The following is a 25,608-nucleotide window of genomic DNA, read 5'->3' as shown; positions in this document are numbered from 1 at the left end:
GGGTTACTGTGACCAGTGTCCACATCATGGGTACACCAGCTGGTCAGACCAGGGGTCAAGGAAAAGAGACTAGCAAACTGTTGCAAGACTTGATTGCAGTCAGTCTGCTGTTGGGGAGAGAGGGTGTCTGAAAAGACCACTTCATTCACTGACCCATCTTTTGGGCTGGAATAGAGGAGATCGGGGAGAGGTTCACTCTCTGCTTCCTGTTCCTCATCAGTCACAATCAGCATGGTGAGGTCAGCCCTGTCATTGTAGAGTTTAAGGCGGTTCACATGGATAACCCTTTTGGGTGTCCTGCTGGTGCCCAGGTCAACTAAGTAAGTGACCTCACTCTTTTTCTCCAGGATAGGGTAAGGGCCACTCCATCTGTCTTGGAGAGCCCTTGGTGCCACTGGCTCCAAAACAGACACCTGTTGTCAAGGTTGAAATTCAACCATGGCAGCTTTTTGGTCATACCAGTGCTTCTGCAGCTACTGGCTGGCCTCAAGATTCTTGGATGCTTTGTCCATATACTCAGCCATTGTGGACCTTAGGCCAAGCACATAGTACACAATGCCTTGTTTGGATTCTTGGAGAGGCCTCTCCCAACCTTCTTTCACAAGACAAAGTGGTCCCCTTACAGGATGACCAAATAGAAGCTCAAAGGGTGAAAACCCCACGCCTTTCTGAGGCACTTCCCTATAAGCAAAAAGCAGGCATGGCAACAGGACATTCTATCTCCTTTTGAGTTTTTCAGGGAGTCCAATGATCATACCTTTCAATGTCTTGTTGAATCTCTCAACAAGACCATTGGTTTGTGGGTGGTATGGGGTAGTAAACTTGTACTACACACCACACTCTTTCCACATGTGTTTCAGGTAAGCAGACATGAAGTTGGAACCTCTGTCTGAAACCACCTCCTTAGGAAACCCTACCCTGGTGAAGACACCCAGGAGGGCCTTGGTTACTGCAGGAGCTTTAGTAACCCTAAGGGGAATTGCTTCAGGGTACCTAGTAGCATGATCCACTACTACTAGAATGAATTTGTTCCCTGAGGCTGTGGGAGGTTCAAGTGGACCCACAATGTCCACACCTACCCTTTCAAAGGGTACCCCCACCACTGGCAGTGGTATCGGGGGGGGGGCTTTGGTTTGCCACCTGTCTTGCCACTGGCCTGACAGGTAACACAGGCGCTCACAAACTCCTTCACCTTTTGGTTCATCTGGGCCTGTAGAAGTGGCTAACTAGCCTTTCCCAAGTTTTGTTCTGCCCCAGATGTCCAGCTAGGGGGATTTCATGAGCTAAAGTTAGGAGGAACTCCCTGTACTTCTGTGGCACTACCACCCTCCTGATAGCTCCAAGAGTGGGGTTTCTTGCCTCTGCATACAGTAATCCCTCTTCCCAATAAGCTCTGTGGGTACCACTGACATCTCCCTGTGCTTCTGAAACAGCTTGCTGCCTCAGGCTTTCAAGAGTGGGGCAGTCTCGCTGACCCTGGCACAGCTCTTACCTAGTGGGTCCCCCTGGGCCCAGGAGTCCAACCTGGTAAGGCTCAAGCTCCATGTGCTCAGTTCCCTCTGGGGTTTCCAAGTCCTCTCCCTGAGGAGAGGGGTCCCGAGAGGCTTGCTGTGTAGAAGCTGGTCCCCCTGTCTTCTTGCTTTTTCTCTTGGTTGGGTGGGCCATACTTTCAGGCTCCAAACCTGGTTGTTTACCCTTCTTTTTGCTCTGTGCCCTGGTTTGCGCACACACCAGTCTAGGGATACCCAGCATGGCTGCATGGATTATTTGCTCAACCTCAGCCCAGGCTGAGGTTTCCAGGTCATTTCCAAGCAGACAGTCAGCTGGCAATTGTGGAGAGACATTACCAGTTTCAGGCCAGTAACCTCCCCCCAACCTAATGTCACCATAGCCATAGGGCGTTGGGTGGTAATGCTGTCAGCATTGGCGACTGGGTACGTTTTCCCAATCAAGTATTGCTCTGGGGAAACCAGCATTTCCTTCACCATAGTGATACTGCCACCTGTATCCCTCAGGGCTTCTACTCTAGTTCCATTAATGGAGGTGTATTGCAAATACTTTTTACAGTTGGGTGGCCAACCAGCTACAGTGGCAAACTCAATTTCCCCCAAGGAGACTAGACTAGCTTGAGTGTATTCCCAGATTTGCTCTGGGCACTCCTCTGATCCCATCTGTAGATTCGCTGTCCCTAGAGTAGCTGTATTGGGTGCCTTAGAGGCTTTATTGTAGGGGCAGTTTTTGTCTACAGTTAAATGTCCCAACTTTTTACAGTTGTTACAATATACCTTGTTAGGATCAAAGTTCTTCCCCCTATAGGGCTTAGGCACATAGGGAGTAGTTTGGGACCCACCCACCTGTACAAGTTTTTGAAACCCTTTGGAAGACTCAGACTTTATCTTGGGGATTCTCACCACCTTTCCCCTGGGGAGATTTTGTCACCCCCAATGGCTGTCCTTGTCACCCTAGTCTTGACCCAATGGTCTGCCTTCTTTCCCAATTCTTGTGGAGAAATTAGACCTAGGTCTAGCAAATGCTGATGTGTTCCTTTATAAACAAATTATTGCAATTACTCAAAATGTGTTACTTCATAAACAAATTATAAAGTCCAGTAAAATCGTGCACATTGTGTCCAGTTAAGCAACCATCCAGTGTATTTACTGAGTAGTCTACAAAATATATTTAGGATTGGGTCTGGGCTTTGTGAGCCCCTCTGAACCAAATTCTGTACTCCTCAGTAGTGAATCCAAATCCCTCAATCAGAGTTTTCTTCCTGAGGCTTTAAGACCCTGCATCTGGCCCAGAGAGACCAGGAGCCTGTCTCTGCTGTTACCAGAGAACAGTTCCCACAGTAGTGCCCCCCAGAGAGATTTCTTTAGTCTGCTCATATCACAAGCCCTCTTAAAGGCTGTGAACCACTTGGTGATATCATCACCTTCCTCAAATTTAGGGACAATCCCTTTGGGGATTTTAAGATCATAAGATTGCCCTTTATCCTTATTATTGGTATTGCTGCCACCAAAGATGGTGGCTAAGCCCATCTATTTCCTTTCTTTCTCCAGAGCCAGGAGTCTGAACTCTAGGTCTAATCTCTTGGCCAACTTTGCTAAAAAGTTGTTCTCTTCATTGGGGCTCTCCCCAATATGTTCTCTGGGGCCTAGTCCACCTGTGTGGTTCCTAGGCTCCCAGAAGCTGACTCTTGGAGATAAGGGTACAGAGATCCTTACCTCCCTAGAGATCGGGGGGTGAGGTTGGTGTCATCCTTCTCCTCCTCCTCTTCTTAGTCCAACCTGGTGTCACCTTGTTCAGAGGGGTGGCCTTTTGCATACTGAGGCAGGAGCTCCTGGAGCCCTGGTTTGGTTGGATGCAGGCCCATGACTATATTTTTAAGTTTGCATAGGGACCTCAATTCCTTGAAATTCAAGTGCAAGTAAGGTGTGAGTTCGAGCTCCTCAACCAGGTCCATGTTATCTCCACTAATAGCTGGGTTCTGTTGAGACATTCTAACCTGACAGTTCTAACCCTCTACCCTAACTATAGTGACTTATTTTTCAAAACATTCTAATGGGACTTAAGCAAGGCCCTACCAGGCTTTTAGTATTTTGGAAAAAAACTATTTCAGAATTCTAAAGGCAATTTATGAGTTCTGTCGTGTGATCAGATGGTAACCAAGTAGTCCAACAAATGCAAGTTTGTATCCCACCGCTGCCACCAATGTGAGAAAGTGGCTCTATATATACTGGACCAGAATAAGGTACAGTGTGTATAGAGTCCACAAACCCCAGAGGTATAACAGAGGTTAAAGCCAGGTGTGACCTTACTCTCTAAAGTGGTAGCTTGGTCGAGCAGTAAGGCAGTACCAGAGGACAGTGTAAAGCATTTGTTGTACACACTCAGTCAGCAAAGGGTTTCACACACTCAAAGACTGAACTCCAGGCCAATTGTTTTTATATCAAAAATATAGTGGTTTTATTTTTAGAACCAACAGGTATCAAAATATACTGTTCTCAATATGAGAGGTCTCAGATGAGTACTTTGCAGAAAGGCAATAAACTTTGAAAAAACAATAGGTACAGGTGTTGCAGTAGGCAACAATTCTACACACAATTTAGCATTGAGCTCAATGGGTTTTTCTATATAAACACAGTGGATTACTTTGTAGATTACTTTGATAGTGGGGTCTAAGCTGAAAACAATTTAGTAAAAACGTTTTAGGTATTGCAATGATTTTTCAGGAATATAAAGCTATTTTAAAAGTTCACGCTTAGAAACTTTTCAACAGAAATCTGGCAATGTTATCCAATGGGAGAAAATTCAGGTTGCAGGTAAAGTACGATCTTGTTACTTTTGTAATCCAGTACTGGGCTCCTAGGTCCAGCACTGGGGTCACAACTTAAAACAGTAAGTAATTACGTTTCAGTATTTCGTATGATTTTTAAAGTATATTTCACGTTTTCAAAAGTAGACACTTGAAAGAAATTTCATAAAATAGCAGACAATGGATTCCTATGGAGAAAATACAGGTTACTAGTAAACCCGGTGAGGATTACTTTTTCGGTTCAGCACTGGGCTACAAGGTACAGTACTGGCTTCTCTCCTGATCACAGGTGAGTACTTGGGAATTCAGAATTCGGTTGATTTTATATGAATATTTTAAGTTTCCAAAACTTCACTCTTAGAAGATGTTTCGAGTCAAACCAGTCAATGTTATCCAATGGCAGGTAAGTGAGTTACCGGTTTCCAGGTGAGTACTCGACTGGTGAAGTTAAGGTTCTGGGCATAGACTCAGGGGTCCCCCAGGGTCAGGTAGGTACAGTTGGTTTACCCTCAGCGGCAAAGGGGAGGCCGGGTGCAGAGGTAGTTAGGCCCAATGTTATCCAATGAGGGGCAGGGGGCCTCCGGTTGGTGGCTGCTGGCTAGCAGGCCACGCGGCTGTGGGAGCTGAGCTCCTGGTCACTTGCTCAGAGCAAATGGGGAAGTAGGATAGGGCAAAGGGGGAACGGCCAGCGGCACTCGGGCGGCTGGGTGCAGGGTGCTTTTGAGCGGTAGGGCGCTCAATGTTATTCAATGGGAAAGGAAACAAATGAACGAAGGCAGCAGGCTCGGGGACGGAGACTCTTCAGGGGCGACCACCACTTCGAGAGGTAAGTTGGGATCTTGGAGCACAGGTAGGTACCCCAAAGAAAGGCACAGGGGGCTGTCAGGCGTCGGGTGCAGGGGATCTTTGGGTGTCGAGAAAGCTTACCCTCAGCTGGTCGCGGTTGGAGGGGCTCTGGTTCTGAGTCTGCAGGCGGCGTCTGGTTCGTCGAGGATTGTCTTTGGGCACAGGACTTCGGGTCCCAGTCACCGGGGGGAGGTCCTCGTGGTCTTGGATTACTCTGGCACAGGCCGGGCAGGGCGGGTGCAGAGTGGGCTGGTCCGGAGCTTCCTGACTGGCACCAGGGGTGTTGTTGCAGCAGAGCCTCTGCTGATGGGAGTCCCAGTCTTTAAGAGGGTCAAGGCTGGAAGGTCCTCTGTGTGTCCCAAGGTTGCTGTCCGCAGGAGTCACCGGGATTAGGCAGGAGCAGGTTCCAGGATCGACAGGCCAATAGGGCTGGGGCCAAGTCAGTTGTTGTTGTCCTGTTGTTAGCAGCTGCACGGCGGGTCTTCTTCTTGATCTTCTTTCTTCTTCTCGTATCGGGATCTGAGGAAGGAAGGTTCAGGGTGCCCCTAAATACTTAATTTAGGGGTGTTACAGGTAGGGCATGGGCAGGGACCAATAGGTCCCTGTCCTGGGGTGGGTACACCCCCTAGCCTGTACCTCTCCTGTGTGAGGGGATCAGGAGCCTAGCTGTGATTGGGCAGGGCTCCCCATCTTCAAGATGGCTGGAGCCCGGGGTCGTGCTTCACCTCGCCTCTCCCACCTGAGGGGTGGGGTTGGCACAGGCTGTCACACGCCCCTTCTTGATGTAGGGTTTCCTGCCAGTCTTCCCGCCAGAGTGAGGGTTGGAACTGGTGGGGACAGATGCTGAGTACAGCAAATGGTCTGGAGAAGTTCACAGAGGCGGCATGCCTTTGAAGCTTACCCCTGCCCATCCTGGGGGAGGAGACCTAGCACCGCACCCAGGATGTGCATTGTTGCAGGTCCAGGAGAGGGGGGGCTCTCCACCCAGGGGTCCAGCAACATGTCTCCTGTGTGGCAGCCTCTGCAGCCACTCAGATCAGACGTGGATTGTAGGTTAGGTTTTCAGGGGGCATATCCAAGATGCCCTCTGGTGCATTTTACATTGAATCCCACACTGGCATCAGTGCGGGTTTAATGTGCTGAGAAGTTTGGTACCAAATTTGTCAGTTTTCAGTGTAGCCATTATGGTGTTGTGAAGTTTGTAATGACAACCTCCCAGCACCATATACTCTTAATGACATCACTGCACTTACAGTGCCCAGGAATGGCTCTAGGTACTGTAGGGCATTGGGCTCATGCACCTGTGCCCACACCACTGGCATAGGGTACCAAGCTAGAGGGGGTGACTGAAATATGCCAGGGCAGTGGGTTCTGTGGGCATGGCACAAAGGGATGTGTGCCATGTCGACTCTCTGTTTAGTTCTGTACTTAGACACTCAGCCTGCAAAGGCAGTGTGTGGGTGTCAGGGTACAGGGCCCCTAAGGGTGGCACAATACGTGCTGCAGCCCTTAGTGGTCTTTTTTTGGTCACCAGGCCCTGGGCACCTAGGGTACCATTTACTAGGTGCTAATATGTGACCAGAGATGCCAATTGGGTTTTGTTTCCATACAGCTTTAGGGAAGGAACACAGGCCCTGGGTACCTAGCTGGCAGGAGCCCAGGGCACACTCAGTCAAAGCACATCAGCAGTTCAGCAAAAAGTGGGGGCATACCAATGCAAGAAAGATGGTACTTTCTCACACAAGTGGAATGTTTGGAGGAATGGTGGTAAGCTCCAGGCAATAACCATGTTGGATAATTCCGACCATCCATTTGTCGGTTGGTACAAATTGCCAAATGGGGAGAAACTGTTGATTTCTTCCTCCGACAAGTGTGGTATGGTTGGAGGGAAGCGTGGGGAAGTCACTGCTTATATGGGGATGGGGAGTTACAGGGTGTGGTGCCCTTACCCTTGCCCATAGATTTGTTTCCTCTATATCCTCCTCGAAAAAAGCCTCTTGAGAAAGAGGACTGGTTATTACCTTTGTAAGAGGAGGTGTTGTGGTCTGAGGGTGTGGTTTTGGACCCAGCTCGATAAGAGGGGCGACTAAACAGCCTCTGTTTGAAGGCGACTGGAGTGCTCCCATGAACGTCCCCACTTCAGTGTCCATTTTCATTTTCTTAAGTGCCTGGCCGACTTCAGGATCAAAGAGGTGTTTTTTATCAAATGGTGTATTCAAAATAAATTGTTGGATTTCGGGCTTAAACCCGGAAATTCTTAACCAAACATGCCCTCTGAGTAAGATGCTAGGGTTGACCTCCCTAGCAGCGGTATCAGCAGCATCTAGAGCACATGTTATTGAAGAAATGGAAATTAGCTTTCCTTCATTTACCAAAATCTTGCTCTTTTGCTTTATGCTCCTCTGGGAGATATTGGAGCAATTGATCCATTTCATCCCAGTGTGCCCTGCCATATCTGGCCAAAGGGCCCTGGGTGTTTGCAATGCGCCAGTGATTAGTAGCTATGCATTTGCCAGAAGCGTCTATTAGCTTGGATTCTTTGTCTGGGGAAGGGGCGTACCCTGAGGTTTGGCAATTAGCTCGTTTGCGAGCACTGGACAATGCCAGTGAGTCTAGTGGCAACTGGCCCTAAATAAATATTGGATCTGTTGGGGAGGCTTTATATTTTTGTCGACTCGAAGACTCAAGATGCGTGCACGCTCAGGATCTATGAAAATTTTGTCAGTGTGTCTCATCATACCCTTAAGCATAGGAAGTGTTTGAGTCAACCTGTGTATGGATCCTAATGTCTCAAACAAAAAATCCTCTTCCAAGGATTCTTTGTGTAGAATCACCCCATGGTATTCTGCAGCCCTGGCAATGAGTTCCTGATAAGATATGTTATCAGGTGGAGATGGCTTGGCAGGGTAAAGGTGTGGAACATTGTCTAATGGGGGGGTCAATTGTGTAATTCTTCCATGGATCTACTGGTAAGTGTGTGTCCTACTCATCAATATTGTCTCCATCATGCTGAGAACATGGAGAATCCTGAGGTGTGATGTGCAAAGGATGTAAAGCCGGAGAAGAGGGTGGTGGAGGGAATGCTGGTGGTGGATGAAGAGGGCTGGTACCAACAGTTTTCTTTTTAAAGGGATCTTGTAATGACGGTCCTCCTCAGGAAGAATGTGTTTACGACGCAGCTTAGTACAAATATGACCCGCTTCTGGGTTAATATAGTCTCTTCTGTTTGGGATCCATTTTCAGTGGAACATTGTCTAAATTTTGATCAAAGGGGACAGCTTTCGGTTTCGGCGCTGTCGTTTTTTAGTGCCGATATGGCCTGGCCTTTGGGAGCGGAAAATTTAGGCTCCGATGGCGGTTTATTTTTCGGCATGGAGTATTTTGGCTCCGAGCCAGATTTCAACTTAGAACAGGAGGGCTTCGTTTCTGAAGCGGGTTTGTGTAGACTCTGTCCCGAACTGGAAGGCATGTACTGTGTGTTTAGGAGCCGAGCCGGAAGTCGGGATCCGGAAAACGTCTAATTGCCAACCTTGGGCAGAGGTGGGGCCGAAGCCTTAGGTTTTTGGTGAGTGAGTTGATGGAGCAAGGTGTCTTCTGTACTCGAGTCACACTGTCGTTGCGGAAGTTCTTTGGCATCGAGGTCTATCTTGAGCTCTGACTCCAACTAGCAGAAGGCCTCTTCTTCCTCCACTGCTGATACACCAATATATTCTTGACCAGGCTCTTCACCTAAGATATCTGGCATGTCTACAATACTTTGACGCTGCATCTCTCGAAGTCGAGCACAACAATCACAAAGGGTTTTCTTCGACCGGAACGATCTGCAAGCACACAGTCTTCTTCTTTATGCTCCGGAGACAAGCACAAGTTACACACCTGGTGTGAGTCAGTTCGCAGATACTGTGTAGCACTGAGGACAGAATTTGAAAGGTGTCTGTTCCATCGACGGAGAACTGAACTGACAAGGTTAGGCCTGAAGGCCGTCCATGAAGCTTTCCGATCAAAAAGTATATTTCGTTGAGCAAAACGATACGCGGTGAGGTGGGAAAAGCATGCAAAACAATACCGTTGAGGGTACAGAGTATTGTGCACCGAGGGGAACCCAAAGAACGGTTTCGATCCAGAGCGCACCAATACATATCCGAACCCGATGGCGGAAAAAAAACCAATGGAGTCGTTGCCAATGCGCACTCTCACCGAAAGGAGGAATCACCTTACCTCGTGACTAGAAAAGACTTCGAGGAAAAACAACTTGCAAAAATCCGGATCCAACATAGGATGGCAGGAGTATGCAAAGCATGTGTATCTACAGCACACATGCCTCGAACAGAACATTTTAGATCTCAAGTTCTCACTAGCCCCTTGGTCAAGATCTGTTCACCAAGACAGTCAAGTCTTTTATTTAGATCCTTAAGAGAATGTATGCTTGCAGAGAATCAGAACATATTTTGGCTGGTAAAGCATTCAGTTTCTGTGCTTTTATGTCAGAATATAATTGGAAAATATACAGACTGATGGAAATAGTGTTCAATAAATATAGTTTGCAAAACTATTGGCCCATTTGGGTGTAGATTTTCTATTAACTCAAATGTTGCATTTATTTTACTGATATTTCGCACATAATATTTCAGTCAGACCATATTTTGGATACGATATTCTGGTTCTCAAGGGGTGAAAAAAGTAAAAAGTCTGGTAAGTTGTCCCTTCAATCCAATGCTGAAAAATGGCACGAAATGTATGCTCACTACAGTGGCATATATAAGGCAATTCACCTGGCCACTAACCTGTACATAGGGAAGGAAGATAGAAGGGTTATTTGGGATTCCTGAGACGAGGAAGAATTCAGAGGCTTCAGGTTGAATTCTACTCCTCATAGCATTCACTTGTTATTTCTGCTTGCCATCCAGTATTCCCTAGCAGTAGGCATTTTGAAATATCTCTTGTTGCCTGTTTCTCTCGGTGACAGCCTCTACATTCCAATTCCCTATCCCTTGATCAGCACTTATGCATGGAAAGAGTAGAGACCAAAGAATCCGTTACATTTAAGTTTTGGCCTAACTGAATAACCACAGTGACCGTAGCAGAATGGAACAGTGTTATTAGATTATGCAGAATGACTGTAGAAGTAAGCAATGAATAATTGCTTTAGAAGAGCATTTTTCACTTTCTGACTACGATATGAAATCTTTAAATGGATTGCATTGGAGCTCTTATTAGTGGGCCTACAACTATGGGACAGTTGCACAGTTAGAAATAGTTTGAAAATAAAGTCAAACTATTATACAACATTGTGATGTGCATTACCTGGTCAGGAAACTTCACTTAGCTTACTTAAGTTTACCTTTTGCATTTGACAAATTAAACAGAATTAAGGTAAACGTATAAGTTTTAGCTTATTAAAGTTGTACTCTCACATTATTCACTTGCACTCACAGAATGGCAATGTTTATACAAATGTAAATGGCTTATTTTAATATTACTCCCGTCAAACGAGCTCCCAAAATGTACTACCTCATCTTCAACTGGGTAGAGATTCTGGTCGGAGAAGGGCATTTTCACATGCCTGTTGTCCCATGAATCCCTGCACTGAGTGGGGTAAGGCTTGGGCACTTCTCCTTCCTTCAAAAGATCGACCTGAAATTTATAAAAAAAGAAAACAAAATATTACATTAATGTTCAATACACCTATGGAGACACATTTCCTATACCAGGCTTGTCCAACCAGTCAATCACCAGCTACCAGTATCTCCCAGACACCTTCAGAGTAGCTCGCAGCCTTGAGTTCATTTTTAAATAAGCACAGTCACATTTTCGTTTTAAGTTAAGGGAAGGCTTGTTTATTTTACATAATCATCAGGCTGCAGATAGCAGAGCCTGATAATGAGGAGTGCTCACTCAGATTTATGACTCCGGCTGGGGCACAGAGGTGAAGAACTGAAGCACTGAGGTATTTAACGCTTAAATAAAAGTCCTTGTCAAGTCAATATTGGAGCGGAGAACAAAATGATGTTTCTGAATGCTTTTTAAATGGGAGAAAATTAAAATGAAGAGTTAACTTAATGATTAATTTAACTCTTCATTTTAATTTTCTCCCATTTCAAAGTGCCACATTTACAAACAGCAGGCCTCTGGCTCCCAGTGGCCAGTAGGCATTGTGCCATATCTATAACTGAAAAAACACAATCATGTTTTTGAATGGGAGAAATTGAGTGACAAAAAATATTTCTTTGAAGCATGAAGTCTTAATATTTTTCTCTTTCAATTCCGCCTATTAAATCTTAATGTTTTATGAAGTATGTTTCTTCATTTTAAATTCCCCCATCTAAACAAATGACTGTATTTGTCTGGTATGAATATTGCACCGTGTCTACAGGCGACTGGGAGCAAGAATCCGTGCTGTTTGCAAACGTGGCACTTTGAAGCATACAAAAATGTAAATGATGAGTTTTATGGAATCCATATTAACAAAGTTAACTCTTTACTTTAATAGCTTAATAAAAGTTAATTCTTCAGTTTAATTTTTCTCCCATTTCAAAGTGTCACCTTTAGACGTAGCAAACATCTTGCTCCCAGTGGCTCATAGACACTGGACTGTGCCATATTTATAACTAGGGCTCCCAATGTTATGGTATTTGTTTAACATTTCCGTATGTAATTTTTTGGTCATTTTATCTGCATTTATCCATATTTATTTTATGTTTTGTTTATAAATGATATTGTAAAACTGTACATTTCCATATTTATTTAACTGATAGACTCACTCATTCTCTGATGTCTGTAGTGATTTAGCTATGTAAGCTGCCAAATATTACATAACAATACATCCACGAAATATTAGCTTTATACCACAAATGTATGTGGACATATGCCATAATTTAAAGAAATTTCATTCTGTTTTTTTAATTTCATGCACTGCCATCTGGTCAGCTGTTGGGCTACAATTCATAAAAGAAGCACACATTTCTGTATTTATACACTTTTAAAAATAAATACAGACAGAAAACACATTGTTTTCTGTCTGTATTTATATGTAAAAAATCAATCCGTAAAAACAGAAAATTAGGAGCAGTATTTATAACTTAAAAATACAGCCATTATTTTAAGTAGGAGACATTTCAAGTGCAGAAAATTTTCCCATATTCTGAAAATGTTTGCAGAACATTTTTCTGCACCTAAAATTTCTCTATTTAAAAATATGGTTGTATGTTTGTTATTCATGGACTGGTGACACACAAGGTGAAAGTTATGTCCTGAGCCTCAAGTACATACGACACAGGCTCTCAGTCACCCATACAGATATATCCCCTTTATACGCACACATGTTCATACGTCCCCAAAGACTGCTCTCTCACTGACATACATGGCAACAATTTCACAGTGTTCCTAGTCAAAGTATTTTGTTCAAACCATTATATCTGTTTCTATGGACATTAGGCTTAAAGTGCATGAAACATGGACGTGGGGAGTCTGGTAAGTAGTTGATTGGCTTTCAGTAGCTCACATTGATTTTCACTGATCAGAAGTAATTATTACTACAGAAAAGGTTGGTGATCCTGGTGACTGCACAAGATTTAAAGTCTAACATCACAATGACCCCCAAGAAGCCAGAAGCTGTTCCTCAGTTTCCAGGCCAGAAATGATCGCATCAGCTCATATACACAGTAGAAAAGTGAAAATTATGCAAGGAGTGTAAGTTTCTTGCATCCAAATTGGAGTAATAGTTAGAGCGGCGAATGCAAATGCTACTTACCAGTATGCATCTGTTCTTGGCATGTAGGGCTGCTGACATTCATATCTGTGCATAGTCCGCCACCTAGTGTTGGGTCCGGATGATTGCACATTGTTGTCCTGGAAGAGTCTTCGAAGTATCGCGAGATAGGTGGCTCCTCCCCTGGACTACAGTGCGCATGGGCATCGCCTCCATCCCCAGATTGTTTTTAGCCATTGGCAGAGATGGAGTGAAGAAAGTGAGTGATGACCATGCTATGAGCATATGTGTATATGAATAAATACTGCAGCTGCTACAGGCGCCGGGGAGGAGGGTGGGCGATATGAATGTCAGCAGCCCTACATGCCAAGAACAGATGCATACTGGTAAGTAGCATTTGCAGTTCGAGGCATGTGGGCTGCTGAATTCATATCTGTGCATAGAATACATAGCAGTCCCTCCATTAACGGCGGCCGCCCGTGCCAGCTGCAGCAGTTTGAAAAAGCGTTTTTAGAACAGCCTGACCAACAGCTGCCTGCTGTCTGGAATGCACGTCTACACAGTAGTGCTTAGTGAAGGTATGTGTGGTAGACCATGTGGCTGCTCTACAGATGTCTTCTAAGGGAATGTTACCTAGGAAGGCCATAGAGGCCCCCAACTTCCTAGTGGAGTGGGCCCTTGGTGGGATAGTGAGAGTGCGCTTAGCTTTAGCAGAACAGATTTGAATGCACTTCACTATCCATCTAGCAATCCCCGCTTTGGAGATTGCATTTCCCTTGTGTTGTGTGGCAAAAGCAACAAAGAGTTGTTTGGTTTTGCGGAAATCTTTTGTCCTGTCCACATAGTACATCAAGGCCCTTTTCACATCAAGAGTGTGGAGCATACGCTCTGCCAGCGTCTCTGGGTTTTGGAAAAACACTGGCAATTCAATTGTTTGGTTCATGTGGAACTGTGAGACTACTTTGGGTAAGAATCTTGGGTTAGTGCGGAGCACCACCCTGTTAGCATGTATTTGGAAGAAAGGTTCTTGGATGGTGAGCGCCTGCAGCTCGCTCACCCTCCGCAGCGATGTAATTGCTACTAAGAACGCAACCTTCCAAGTCAAAAACTGGAGCTCACAAGAGTGCAGTGGCTCAAAAGGAGGACCCATCAGCCTTGTAAGAACCACATTGAGGTTCCATTCTGGAGCTGGTGGGGTCCTTGGTGGAATGACCCTTTTGAGTCCTTCCAGAAAGGCCTTGATAGCAGGGACCTTAAAGAGTGACAGGTGCTGCCTATTCTGGAGGTATGCTGCCATGGCAGACAGGTGAATGCGGATGGAAGAGTACGCTAGATTACATCGATACAGGTGAAAGAGGTAACATATGATGTTCTGAATGGAAGCATCTAGCGGGTCAATGCTGTGGTTCACACAGTAGATGACAAACCTCTTCCATTTAGCTGCATAACAAGCTCTAGTAGTGGGCTTTCTAGCCTCCCGAATGATGTCCATGCAATCGGGAGGAAGATTGAGGTAGCCAAATTCTAAGACTTCAGGAGCCAGATCGCCAGGTTGAGCTGTTGCGGATCTGGGTGCTGAATGTCGCCATGGCTCTGCGTCAGAAGGCTGGGAGTGAGATGAAGCCTCTGATGCGGCACCACGGAGAGTTCCAGAAACGTGGTGTACCATGGTTGGCGAGCCCACGTTGGAGCAACCAGGATGAGCGTCATCGAGTGTTGCCTGAGCTTGCGTGCCACCAGCGGTATCAGAGGTGCTGGGGGAAAAGCGTACGCAAATCTGCCTGACCAGTTCATCCACATCGCATTGCCCTGTGATTGGGGGTGTGGGAATCTGGCGGCGAAGCTTTGGCATTTTGCGTTCTCCTTTGTGGCGAAAAGGTCTATCTCTGGATGACCCCACCTTTGGAAGTACGGTTGGAGTACTGATGGATGTATCTCCCACTCGTGCATCTGATGGCTGTGCCTGCTGAGCAGATCCGCCATTTGATTGTCCTTGCCCGGGAGATGCTCTGCCATGAGGAAGATGTTCCTCTGAATGGCCCACTTCCACATGCTCTGAGCCAGATGAGACAGCTGTGGAGAGTGAGTACCTCCCTGCTTCTGGATATAGTACATGGCCGTCATGTTGTCCGTCCGGATCAACACGACCTTGTTGCACAGATGTACTTTGAACGCCTTTAAGGCCATGAAGATTGCCATCAGTTCCAACACATTGATGTGCATCTTCCTTTGCTGAAGTGTCCATAGTCCCTGCACAGTGTAGTGGAGTACATGCGCTCCCCATCCCAGGAGAGAGGCGTCCGTCGTCAGGATGATCTGTGGGACAGGCTCTTGGAATGGTCGGCCCTTGCAAAGGTTTTGTGGATTCCACCAATGCAGAGAGTTGTACGCCCGACCGCTCACCAACACTAGGTCTGTCAGTTGCCCATGAGCCTGAGTCCACTGACGTGCAAGGCACTCCTGAAGCGGACGCATATGTAATCTCGCGTGCGGGACAATGGAGATGCAGGAGGCCATCATGCCTATCAACTGCATGAACACTCTCGCTGGAAGCGAGTGTTGGGGTCTGAATCGTTGGATCAGCGCCTGGATACTGGCGATTCTCACTGAATTCGGCTGCGCAGTGGCTGCCAGAGTGTTGATTGTCGCGCCCAGATACTGTCGCACGTGGGCGGGCTGGAGATGGGACTTCGGGTAGTTCAGAGAGAATCCCAGATCGTGCAGGAGGTGAATGGTGCGTGACACGTGGTCTACGCACTGCTGTTCCGTCTTTGCCTGAATAAGCCAATCGTCTAGGTATGGAAAGACATGGACGTGCTGGCGACGGAGATGAGCCGCCACAGTCGCTAGGCATTTTGTAAACACTCTCGGTGCCGTGGTGACCCCGAACGGCAGGACCCTGAACTGGTAATGCTGGTCTAAAATCTGGAATCTGAGATACCTTCTGTGGGAAGGATGCAGGGGAATATGAAAATAGGCATCCTTTAGATCCAGCGTTGCTAGGAAGTCTCCCTGCTGAAGCAGGGGAAGCACCTGCTGTAATGTGAGCATATGGAAGTGCTCCGAGTTGATGTACTGGTTCAGGGGCCTGAGGTCCAGGATCGGCCTGAGTGATCCGTCCTTTTTGGGGATTAGAAAATACAGGGAGTAAACCCCCGTTCCCCGTTCTCTCAATGGAACGAGCTCTATTGCCCCTTTTTGCAGCATGACCAGAACTTCCTGCTGCAACAAGGTCAAATGCTCGTCGGACATAGCACGGCTTCTTGGCTGTATGTCCGGTGGAACGGACGTAAGTTCTAGACAGTACCCGTACTGGATAAGAGACCTCACCCACCTGTCCGTGGTGATGGATCTCCACGCCGGCAGGAACTGCTGGAGTCTCCCCCCGACAGGTGTCGTGTGATCGGGGGGAAGTGACAAGACGTCACTGCTTGTTGGCGGTGGTGGACCTGGATGCATTGTTTCCACGTCCCCTGCCTTTGATATTGTTGCCTCTGTAGCCACCCCTGCCCTTGTTGTTGTTATACGAGGACTGGGTGTTACCCTTGTAGTATTGTGTGGATTGGGATGCCTGTCCCCTTGAGGTGCCTCTTGAATTGGAGCGGCGAAAAGAACCACCCCGAAACTGCTGGCTTTGCAAAGCTCCCATAGATTTGGCAGTTTCAGTATCTTTCTTCATCTTTTCTAGGGAGGCATCCACCTCAGGGCCGAACAGATGGTCAGGATTCACTGTTTGCCCCAATAATGTGGTCTGTATGTCGGGTTTGAACCCTGAAATTCGAAGCCAGGCATGACGTCTAAGTAAAACACTTGTGTTGATAGCCCTGGAGGCAGTGTCTGCCACATCTAGGGCACATTTGATGGATGCATTTGTAATGAGTTTACCCTCCTGAATGAGCATCTCCCCCGCCTCCTTATATTGGTCAGGCAAGTGTTGTAGGATGGCCTCTAATGTGTCATAATGGGCCCTATCATAACGTGCGAGCAGGGCTTGAGTGTTAGAGATCCTCCAGATGTTTGCTGCCTGTGCAGCAATGCGTTTGCCTGATGCCTCAAAGATTTTTGACTCTTTGTCAGGGGGAGGAGCGTCACCAGTAGTTTGCGAATTTGCCCTCTTTCGAGCGTTGGAAACCACCAGGGAGTCCAATGGTAAGTGTCCCTTAATATACGTGGGGTCCGTGGGCGCCGCTTTATATTTCCTGTCGATGCGAGGATTGACCACCCGCGCCCGGGTGGGCTCCTTGAATACCTCCTGTGCATGCTTCAGCACCCCTTTAAGCATCGGTAGTGTTTTGACTTGTTTTTCGGCTACCGAGAAGGTGTCGACTAGAAAGTCCGCATCCACTTGGTCTGAGTGCAGCTCGACGTCATGGTTTGCTGCAGCTCTCTCTATTAATGCATTGAATGCCGCCGAGTCCTCCGTCGGGGACGTCTTTGCGGCGAAAAGTTGAGTGTCCTGCCCCGACTGCAGGTCGTCTGTGTCGCCTCCTGCTGTCCAGGGCACCTGGTCCTCGTCCGGATCCGAGTACGCCGGATAGTTGTACTCGGCCTCTTCCTCGTCGACATCAGGCACGGGGGAATGGGCCGGCGAGTGATCCAGGGCTTGTGGAGACAGCGGTTCCATCAGAGCCGAAGAGTCCGCAGAGTACTTTTTGTTCTTGAGTGGAATCCTAAACGGTTCCAAGGTCGGCTCCGACGTAATCTTCCGTTTGAGGAGCGACAATTTTCCGGTGTTGGCGTCGATGAGCACCTCACGACGTTCCTCCACCGCGAGCGGCTGGAGCCGAAGCTTTGACACCACCAAGGCAGCCTTTGGTGTCAATATTTCCCGAGAGTGTCCGCTCTGCTTAGGCGCGAAGGCCTTCGGCGCCGACTTGGGAGGAAGGGTAAAACGAATGGGCGTTTGTTCCTTGGTAGGCTTCGGCGTGGGCCTAGGCACTACAGGGTCCTTGCTGGGAACCACAGACTGTTGGATCCGTCGTAAGGATTCCCCCACCTTCTTTGTAAGGGATGCCGAGGGCTGAACCGACTCGAGCGACTCTTCGTCTTCGAGAGCTTGTTCGACGGTAAGCCTTTTCTTCGGTGCCGACGCCCCATGGGCTGGCGCACTGTCGGCGTGACGCTTCTTCGAAGCCGTCTTCGGGTCCGCGACCCCTTTCGGTGCCGACGCCGCCGCGTCGGACGCCTTCACCTTCGGCGCCGACCCAGATGGCTTCGGGTCGGCCATTTTGGCGCGGCTCTTCTGGTCAGCCATTTTGGCGTGGCTCTTCAAGTCGGCCATTTTGGGTTTCGTGGAAGTTGACGCCTCCAGAACCTTCTTCACCAGCGCCACTTTCGGTTTCGGTTTCGCATCCGAGGGTGCGAGACCAGTTGGCTTCACTTTCGGTTTCTTGTTAGAAATGTCCGTGACCGGGCCCGGAGGCGGGGACGTAGGACTGAGTGTTAGATCTTGGGTAAGGCCCGAAGGCGATCCCTCGACCTGGGCCGTATAACGGGGAGTAACCCCGGAGTCTTGTTGGGGATGCTCTTCGTCCGAGCTATCACCCATTGCGGGACAAGCCCGGTCGTCGTCCCCTACCTCGTCGGAGACTTCGTCGTAGGCCTCATCACCCGCGTCGCCGGTCTCTTCTTCGGACGCGGGGCCAGAGTCCGACTCTTGTACGTCGTCTTCATCCTCAACCGATTCCTGGAAGATGTCATCAGGTGGGGGTGCCGAAGACGACAAGTGAGCCTGGAGCCGATTAGCCCGGCGAATCTTTAAAGTTTTCTTACTCCTAAATTTCGAACACGCCATGCAAGTGTCCTCACGGTGATCCGGTGACAAGCATGTATTGCACACGGGGTGCACGTCAAGGTGCGAATATTTAGAGTGACACAGCGGACACTTCTTGAATGGCGTCCGCTCCATAGCAAAGTGTGTAGTGTAGGCCCGTCCGCGTCGAAAGCACGTGGAGGGGCAGTAGGAGATCGGAGCTGAGAGTCAGTAAGAAACCCGAACGCAACTATACCGACGCCCAGCCTAAAGACCTTTTGGTCTCGAGTAACAGTAGAACAACTATCGGTTCCGATAGAGGGAACCGAAAACACATCCGAACCCGATGGCGGAAAAAAACAATCTGGGGATGGAGGCGATGCCCATGCGCACTGTAGTCCAGGGGAGGAGCCACCTATCTCGCGATACTTCGAAGACTCTTCCAGGACAACAATGTGCAATCATCCGGACCCAACACTAGGTGGCGGACTATGCACAGATATGAATTCAGCAGCCCACATGCCTCGAACTTATATCCTTCTAACATTACTATTTCATTGGTTAAGTTAATGAATCAATCAAGGTTAAATTGAAGCCCACATACAAAAGAATTTCCTTTGTGCCCACTTCAGCCGAACATGGGTGCAACATTTATTTGCGGAAGATAATCAAAAGAAAGAGAAGTAAAACAATTACTATGTATTCACACTATATACAAGATAAAAAAGTGACTCGAGTGACTTATTTGCCCCAATGTAGTGACCACATCCAACAGTGACATATTATACAGTGACTGGTAAAAAGAAACAGTTGGTTATTGGAATGATCAGAGAGGACCTTTATGGAATAAGGTTCAATTCACTCAGTGGAAATTATTTTTAATGTTCCTGGAGTCTCCTTTTTGTAGCCGACCTGTTGACATTGGCGCCTATAATTGGTAATTAGTGGACTCACTGTTTAGCTCACTTTTTGAGACCCCAGTTTAAGGGCTGTTTGCTACGGCCTTTTTCATGACTTTTAAATCATTATTATGTTTCATTAGTATGGGCATTGGCGGTCCGAGGAGTTGCCGCCCCCATTGGATGATTCCGAATAAGTACTCATTGGGGTTTCTTGTTGTTTTTGTGTTATGGGATCTTTTCGGGAGGGATCTGAATCCCGGGGCCCGCGAGTTCAGGTGTGGGTGGAGGGTGGTTTCTGGGGGTGGCGGGTTTTGTTGAGATTATGTCTTTTTATTTATGGTTTTTGTGTTTTTGTTTTATTTAGAATTACATTGATATGCGGGTTCCCTACTTTTCCTGCTTTTATGAGGCTGCTGGTAAACCGACTGTGTTCATACCGCTTGGGTTTCTCTAGGATATGGCGGTCGTCCCATCAGTGAAAGTTAATCTGCTCACATGGAATGTCAGGGGGCTTAATAACCCGAGGAAATGCAAATTGGTTCTAGCATATTTGAAACGCCACAAGGTCAAGATAGCCTTTCTGCAGGAGACCCATCTTCCCATTCAAGGTTCGCCTCCCTTTGCTTTCTCCTGGAGGCCAATAGGTTCTTCTCTAATTATAGCATGTATTCCCGGGGGTTGTGCATGCTAATTCACAGCTCACTTCCCTTTACACTTATTGACAAAGCAGAAGATTCCCATGGGCGATACTTATGAATCAGGGGAACGCTTCTGGGTCAAATGGTTCTCCTCTTAAATGTCTATGCCCTGAAAGCAGGTGACCCAGACTTTATCGATAACTTACATGCCCTGCTGAATCGATGTGATTGTGATGTCCTCTTTCTGGGCAGGGACCTCAATCTCTGGCTCAATTACGCTCTTGATTCTTCAAACCGGCAGGCGACTCCCAAGGTCCGCTCTCTCAGTGGATTTACGTGACACCTGGTGGCAGCATCATCCATCAGCAGCTATTGTCCCGCACCTCATGCAAGGTACAGGGGGCCCTTTGAGAATTTTGAAAATCTCTGAGATGAATAATAAGTCCTGTGCAGGGTGAAGAGATGATTCCTTCGGAGCCATGCTGGTTTGACTACCTCCCACAGTGTTTTACAGGAGTTTAACCACAGATGTTAACTGTCATGGTCCAGAAGGGAGCTGCCCCAAAGCTTATTAGCCAATTGAAATTCACCATCTGCCTCTTCCAATATTGTGTGGTACCAGAAAGAGAATTCCTTCCTTACCGGGGCTTTGTTAACAAGCTGGAACTCTAGATGGTTACCCCCTCCAACTGGGTATTTGCTCTGGGTGGCTGTCTGCGACTGGGCCCAGCTAGCCATCTGTAAGTATTTAAACCTAGAGAGGCCAGAACTAACCCTATCCCTGAGAGATTACCACGAGATAAGGGTCCCTTCCACAAACAGATCTCCCCAAACTTCCACACCAGCTTCTCTCAAGGGTAAGACCAGTCTATCTTTAAGCCATCCAGGACCCCCCGGTGTGTCCCACAAAGGAGCCATGCTGGAAAAATATCCTAGCGCTACCGAGCTCCTCACCTTAGCCCATGTTTTAGCTAGGCCCTGTAAAACCTTTAACATACATTTTTTTAAAGAATTTGGGATCACCAAATTTAAACAAAAAACCCTCATGTGGTAGCGTGGCCTCTCTAAGCATGGCCTGGAACATGCCCGCTCTTAATGTCTCTGTATGCAGATGATGATCTGCTTTTTGTCCACCATCCCCAAACCAATTTGAAACCGTTAATCGCCGAAATAGAGCAGTTTGGTTCAATGTCGGGTCTTAAGATTAATTGGGGGAAGTCGGTGCTATTCCCCATCACGGACGCGGCAGCGAAGGACGATGTGGAGTACCCCCTACAGGTAGCTCGGGAGACCACGAAGTATCTTGTGGTGCAGCTTCACAGGGACAAAAGTCAGGTTATACTACTAAATTACGGGCCTGCTATTGATCATCTTACCTTGTAGTGTAGTTCCTAGTTTCCCACTAGGCCCTGCGCATTGGAATAACAAACAGTAGTATCGACGTAGAAGTGCGGATCTTCCAGGCCTCTACTGACTATGCTAAACTTAATTGGGTGTGTTACCAACTAGCTCAGAGGTCACTGGAAACTTTCTTCTCTGCATAGGAAGTGATCAGCTTCCCTGGCGCAGACAAGAAGGGATTCAGTTTTCCAACAACCGTGCAACATGACAACTTTGCTCCTCAGATTAAGAGTCAATCTCTAGGGTCGTGTGAAACAATAGACAGTTATTTGACTCAGTCAGGTTAGTGCAGTTTACTTTCACGATATGTAGAGAACAGAGAGACGGGCGTTTGTCAATAAAGGGTTAACATTTATTGAACAGTCTTTCTTCTCGTACAAGAGAAATGTATTGCCACAATTGCAAGACTTGTTATTATAAAAAGTACGTAAATGTGAGTTCAAAATCCTAGGCCATCCACAAAATAAGTGACCATACAAGCTGGGACCAATGGAGAAAAAGAATTGTCGGGAGATAATGTGTATATTAAAAAATATATATATTTAATTAAACATAGATACAAATCATATAGAGACTCAAGTGATAAGTCAAACTACATGATACAATAAAACAGTGACATATTCAATTCTTGAACACAATACATCAAATACATTCATTAAAAAGCAAATACATCATAGTAACGGTGTAGATCCTGGCTAGTTTTAACAATTATATACAAAAAGAGGTGTTTACTGAAACAACGATTGCACTTATTAGAAAATTATTAAATGGACTCGACGCGCGTTTCGGCAGTAGAAGAACTGCCTTCTTCAGGAGTCGTTGATGGAACTCTGTAAAGAATATTATAGGAAACAATGTTATACATAACAGTGCATATGTCCTTTTACATATTTATTACACCTATCTACTCACATACCTATTAGCTTATTACAAAATATAGAATTCGTAACAATTCTTTATCTAACCGAGAGGTCCAGACATATTAATTGGTCACTTAGTGTCATATAATAGACTGATATATGTACAAAATTAGTGCAGTACTCAGCTCAACATAAAGAACCATCAAGAGAATAGGGTTCATTATTGATATAGGTACAGTTGATTGTCATAGACAACATCCCTATAATTTGTTGTTTCCTGTTATATATATGTCACCATGAACACAGTGATCAACTATTTTTGTACTTTAATCCCAACAATATCACCTGCCTATAGTGAATTGCTCCATCCGTATCAAAATTTTCAGATACAGGATTAGCCATATTCAGGTTAAATAAAGAATGGAACGTGCAATGACCAAATCAACAGATCTATACTTTCTTAGATAACTACAGGTGTATTAAGTTTATGAACCTGTCGCCCCCTCCCATCAGAGACTACATTGCTGCACTAGGCAACCGTTTTTGAGCTGACCCATTGTGTTCAAGGTGTTCTCTGCCCCTTTCAATCATGCAGTTTATCTCATTACAATTTCTGTTTAAAATCAGGTATCAACTCTATCAAGTGGCCCTGTATACTGTTTTGGCATTCTCTTCTAAAATAACAAAGAAGTTATCATCGATTCTTTTGTCATGTAAGTGATTTGATATATATGTACCCAGAATTGAGATCACAATACATCATGTATGATCAGTCTAAAGTATGAGTCTCTAACTGGGAAATTATCTATGAATGTTGTCTATGACAATCAACTGTACCTATATCAATAATGAACCCTATTCTCTTGATGGTTCTTTATGTTGAGCTGAGTACTGCACTAATTTTGTACATATATCAGTCTATTATATGACACTAAGTGACCAATTAATATGTCTGGACCTCTCGGTTAGATAAAGAATTGTTACGAATTCTATATTTTGTAATAAGCTAATAGGTATGTGAGTAGATAGGTGTAATAAATATGTAAAAGGACATATGCACTGTTATGTATAACATTGTTTCCTATAATATTCTTTACAGAGTTCCATCAACGACTCCTGAAGAAGGCAGTTCTTCTACTGCCGAAACGCGCGTCGAGTCCATTTAATAATTTTCTAATAAGTGCAATCGTTGTTTCAGTAAACACCTCTTTTTGTATATAATTGTTAAAACTAGCCAGGATCTACACCGTTACTATGATGTATTTGCTTTTTAATGAATGTATTTGATGTATTGTGTTCAAGAATTGAATATGTCACTGTTTTATTGTATCATATAGTTTGACTTATCACTTGAGTCTCTATATGATTTGTATCTATGTTTAATTAAATATATATATTTTTTAATATACACATTATCTCCCGACAATTCTTTTTCTCCATTGGTCCCAGCTTGTATGGTCACTTATTTTGTGGATGGCCTAGGATTTTGAACTCACATTGGTTTTTACCCTGCCCTAGGAATCTGTGTATTATTGATACCCAGGGCGTCCTTGTTTATCTCTCAATTATAAAAAGTACGTACAGTAAGATAAGTATTGCAAGATAATACTGTAAAAGCATTGATATGGTTTCTTAGCCATACAATGGTTTAAAAGTAATAAAACATATATACATTCATATATACATTAGGCTAAAATACTTAACTGGTGCTTCTAACTAAGCCTACCCCGGTGTGCCTGACCTAAGCCTAACACGTGGGAGGGGAGTAAGTAAGTAGCTTTAAGTTAAGTTGGTTTTGCCAAGGTTTGCTTCAAGAATTCTCACTAAGGGTTTAGTCAACACCATACCTCTGAATAGAATGATGGAGGTCTGGTATCTCCTTCAGGGGGAACTCGATATCCCAGTCACCCGCGAGGGCAGACTAGAAACGCTGGAGCTGGATTTCTCTGCACGAGAAAGGCAGCGTCTCTCTTCAGCGCGTCGAGGAGAGGGAGGGGGGACAGCGTCCGCGGGCAGCTTGGCATCTGCTGGGCTCTTCGCAGAGGGACGGCTGTTCAGCTCCTAGTTTCACCACACCATCGTTCGCGCTTTAGCAGCAATAATGGTATCAGCAGCTTCAGGCGACGGGCAGCAGGCTGCAGCAACAGGGTGCTAGCTTCACTTGCAGACAGCTAGCAACAGGCTTGCTTCACCAACAGCAACGAGACAGCTAGCAACAGGCAATTGCTTAAGGCAACGTTGGTAATATTTATACCTGACAGGTGCCTGGTTTGACGTAAGTTTGCTGGACATAAGACGTCAATTAAAGATGTCACTAGGAAGTGATAGCTATCAGTTGCTCATTAGAGTTCCATTACTAATCAAAACACAGCAAGCGGGGATTTCCAGGTTTGCTGAGTTTTTATCTTGTTGAAGAACTCGGAGTGTTAATCTAGGAATATCAGATAGTGACTTCTGCTCTGTCATTGCACTAATTGGTTGCAAAGGAAGTGGCAGAGAACTATTCTGGAATGTGGCTCTGTTTGTGTGAGGCCAGAGATGACTTTCTGAATATCGCACTTGAACGGTTATGCCAATATAGGGAATAAATGGATTTATAGCCGAATAGGGGCATAAGGTAGCAGTATCAATCAGGAACCTAGATAAACACGCAACAACCTCGCAACTTGAAAGATGGATCCAACTCCCCCTCTCTATGGCATGCTGTGTCGCCCTTATAAAAATGAAGGTGCTACCCCGGTTTCTTTACTACTTCCGCACCATCCCCATTCCGCTTACCTATGTGTTTTTTGCCCAACTACACAGCCTCCTTATCCGGCTGATATGGTCTGGCCGTCGGCCCAGGGTAGCTTGGGATTCTCTTACACTCCCATATACACAAGTGGGTTGCTGTTTCGGACCCTCAGTTGTATTTTTTAGTGGTGCAGGCCAAATTTGCTCACCACTGGTTTCATCCGGATGCCCGGATGCCCGGATGCCCGGATACCCTACACAAAAACAGACAAGGAATTAGCTGCTCCGACTCCTTTGGTGTCATTGCTCCCAAAGGGAATCCCCCTTGATGCACAAGACATTCAACCTTTGGCCACTACGTGCTGGGCCTGTCGCAAATTGAATCGGCTATATGGGTCTGGTCCCCTTTATTCACCCACTCTCCCACTTGCCCATAATCTCTTTTTACCTCTT

General features: G+C 46.2%; 1 protein-coding gene across 2 annotated transcripts in view; it reads right to left on the bottom strand.

Moving 5' to 3' along the window:
- The window catches only part of PARG (poly(ADP-ribose) glycohydrolase), a 1,076,399-nt gene that overhangs the window by 835,814 nt on the left and 214,977 nt on the right, over nucleotides 1-25,608 (bottom strand). For both annotated transcript variants that reach the window (XM_086922071.1, XM_086922072.1), the window contains exon 5: nucleotides 10,673-10,795. In XM_086922071.1, coding sequence (XP_086778197.1) covers nucleotides 10,673-10,795 — 123 coding nt within the window. The remainder of the gene's footprint in view (nucleotides 1-10,672; nucleotides 10,796-25,608) is intronic.

This window comes from Lissotriton vulgaris, chromosome 5 (genome assembly GCF_964263255.1).
Source record: "Lissotriton vulgaris chromosome 5, aLisVul1.2, whole genome shotgun sequence".
Taxonomy (NCBI): Eukaryota; Metazoa; Chordata; class Amphibia; order Caudata; family Salamandridae; genus Lissotriton; species Lissotriton vulgaris.
The sequence above is the reverse complement of the archived record's forward strand: the minus strand, read 5'-3'. Positions and strand labels throughout refer to the sequence as shown.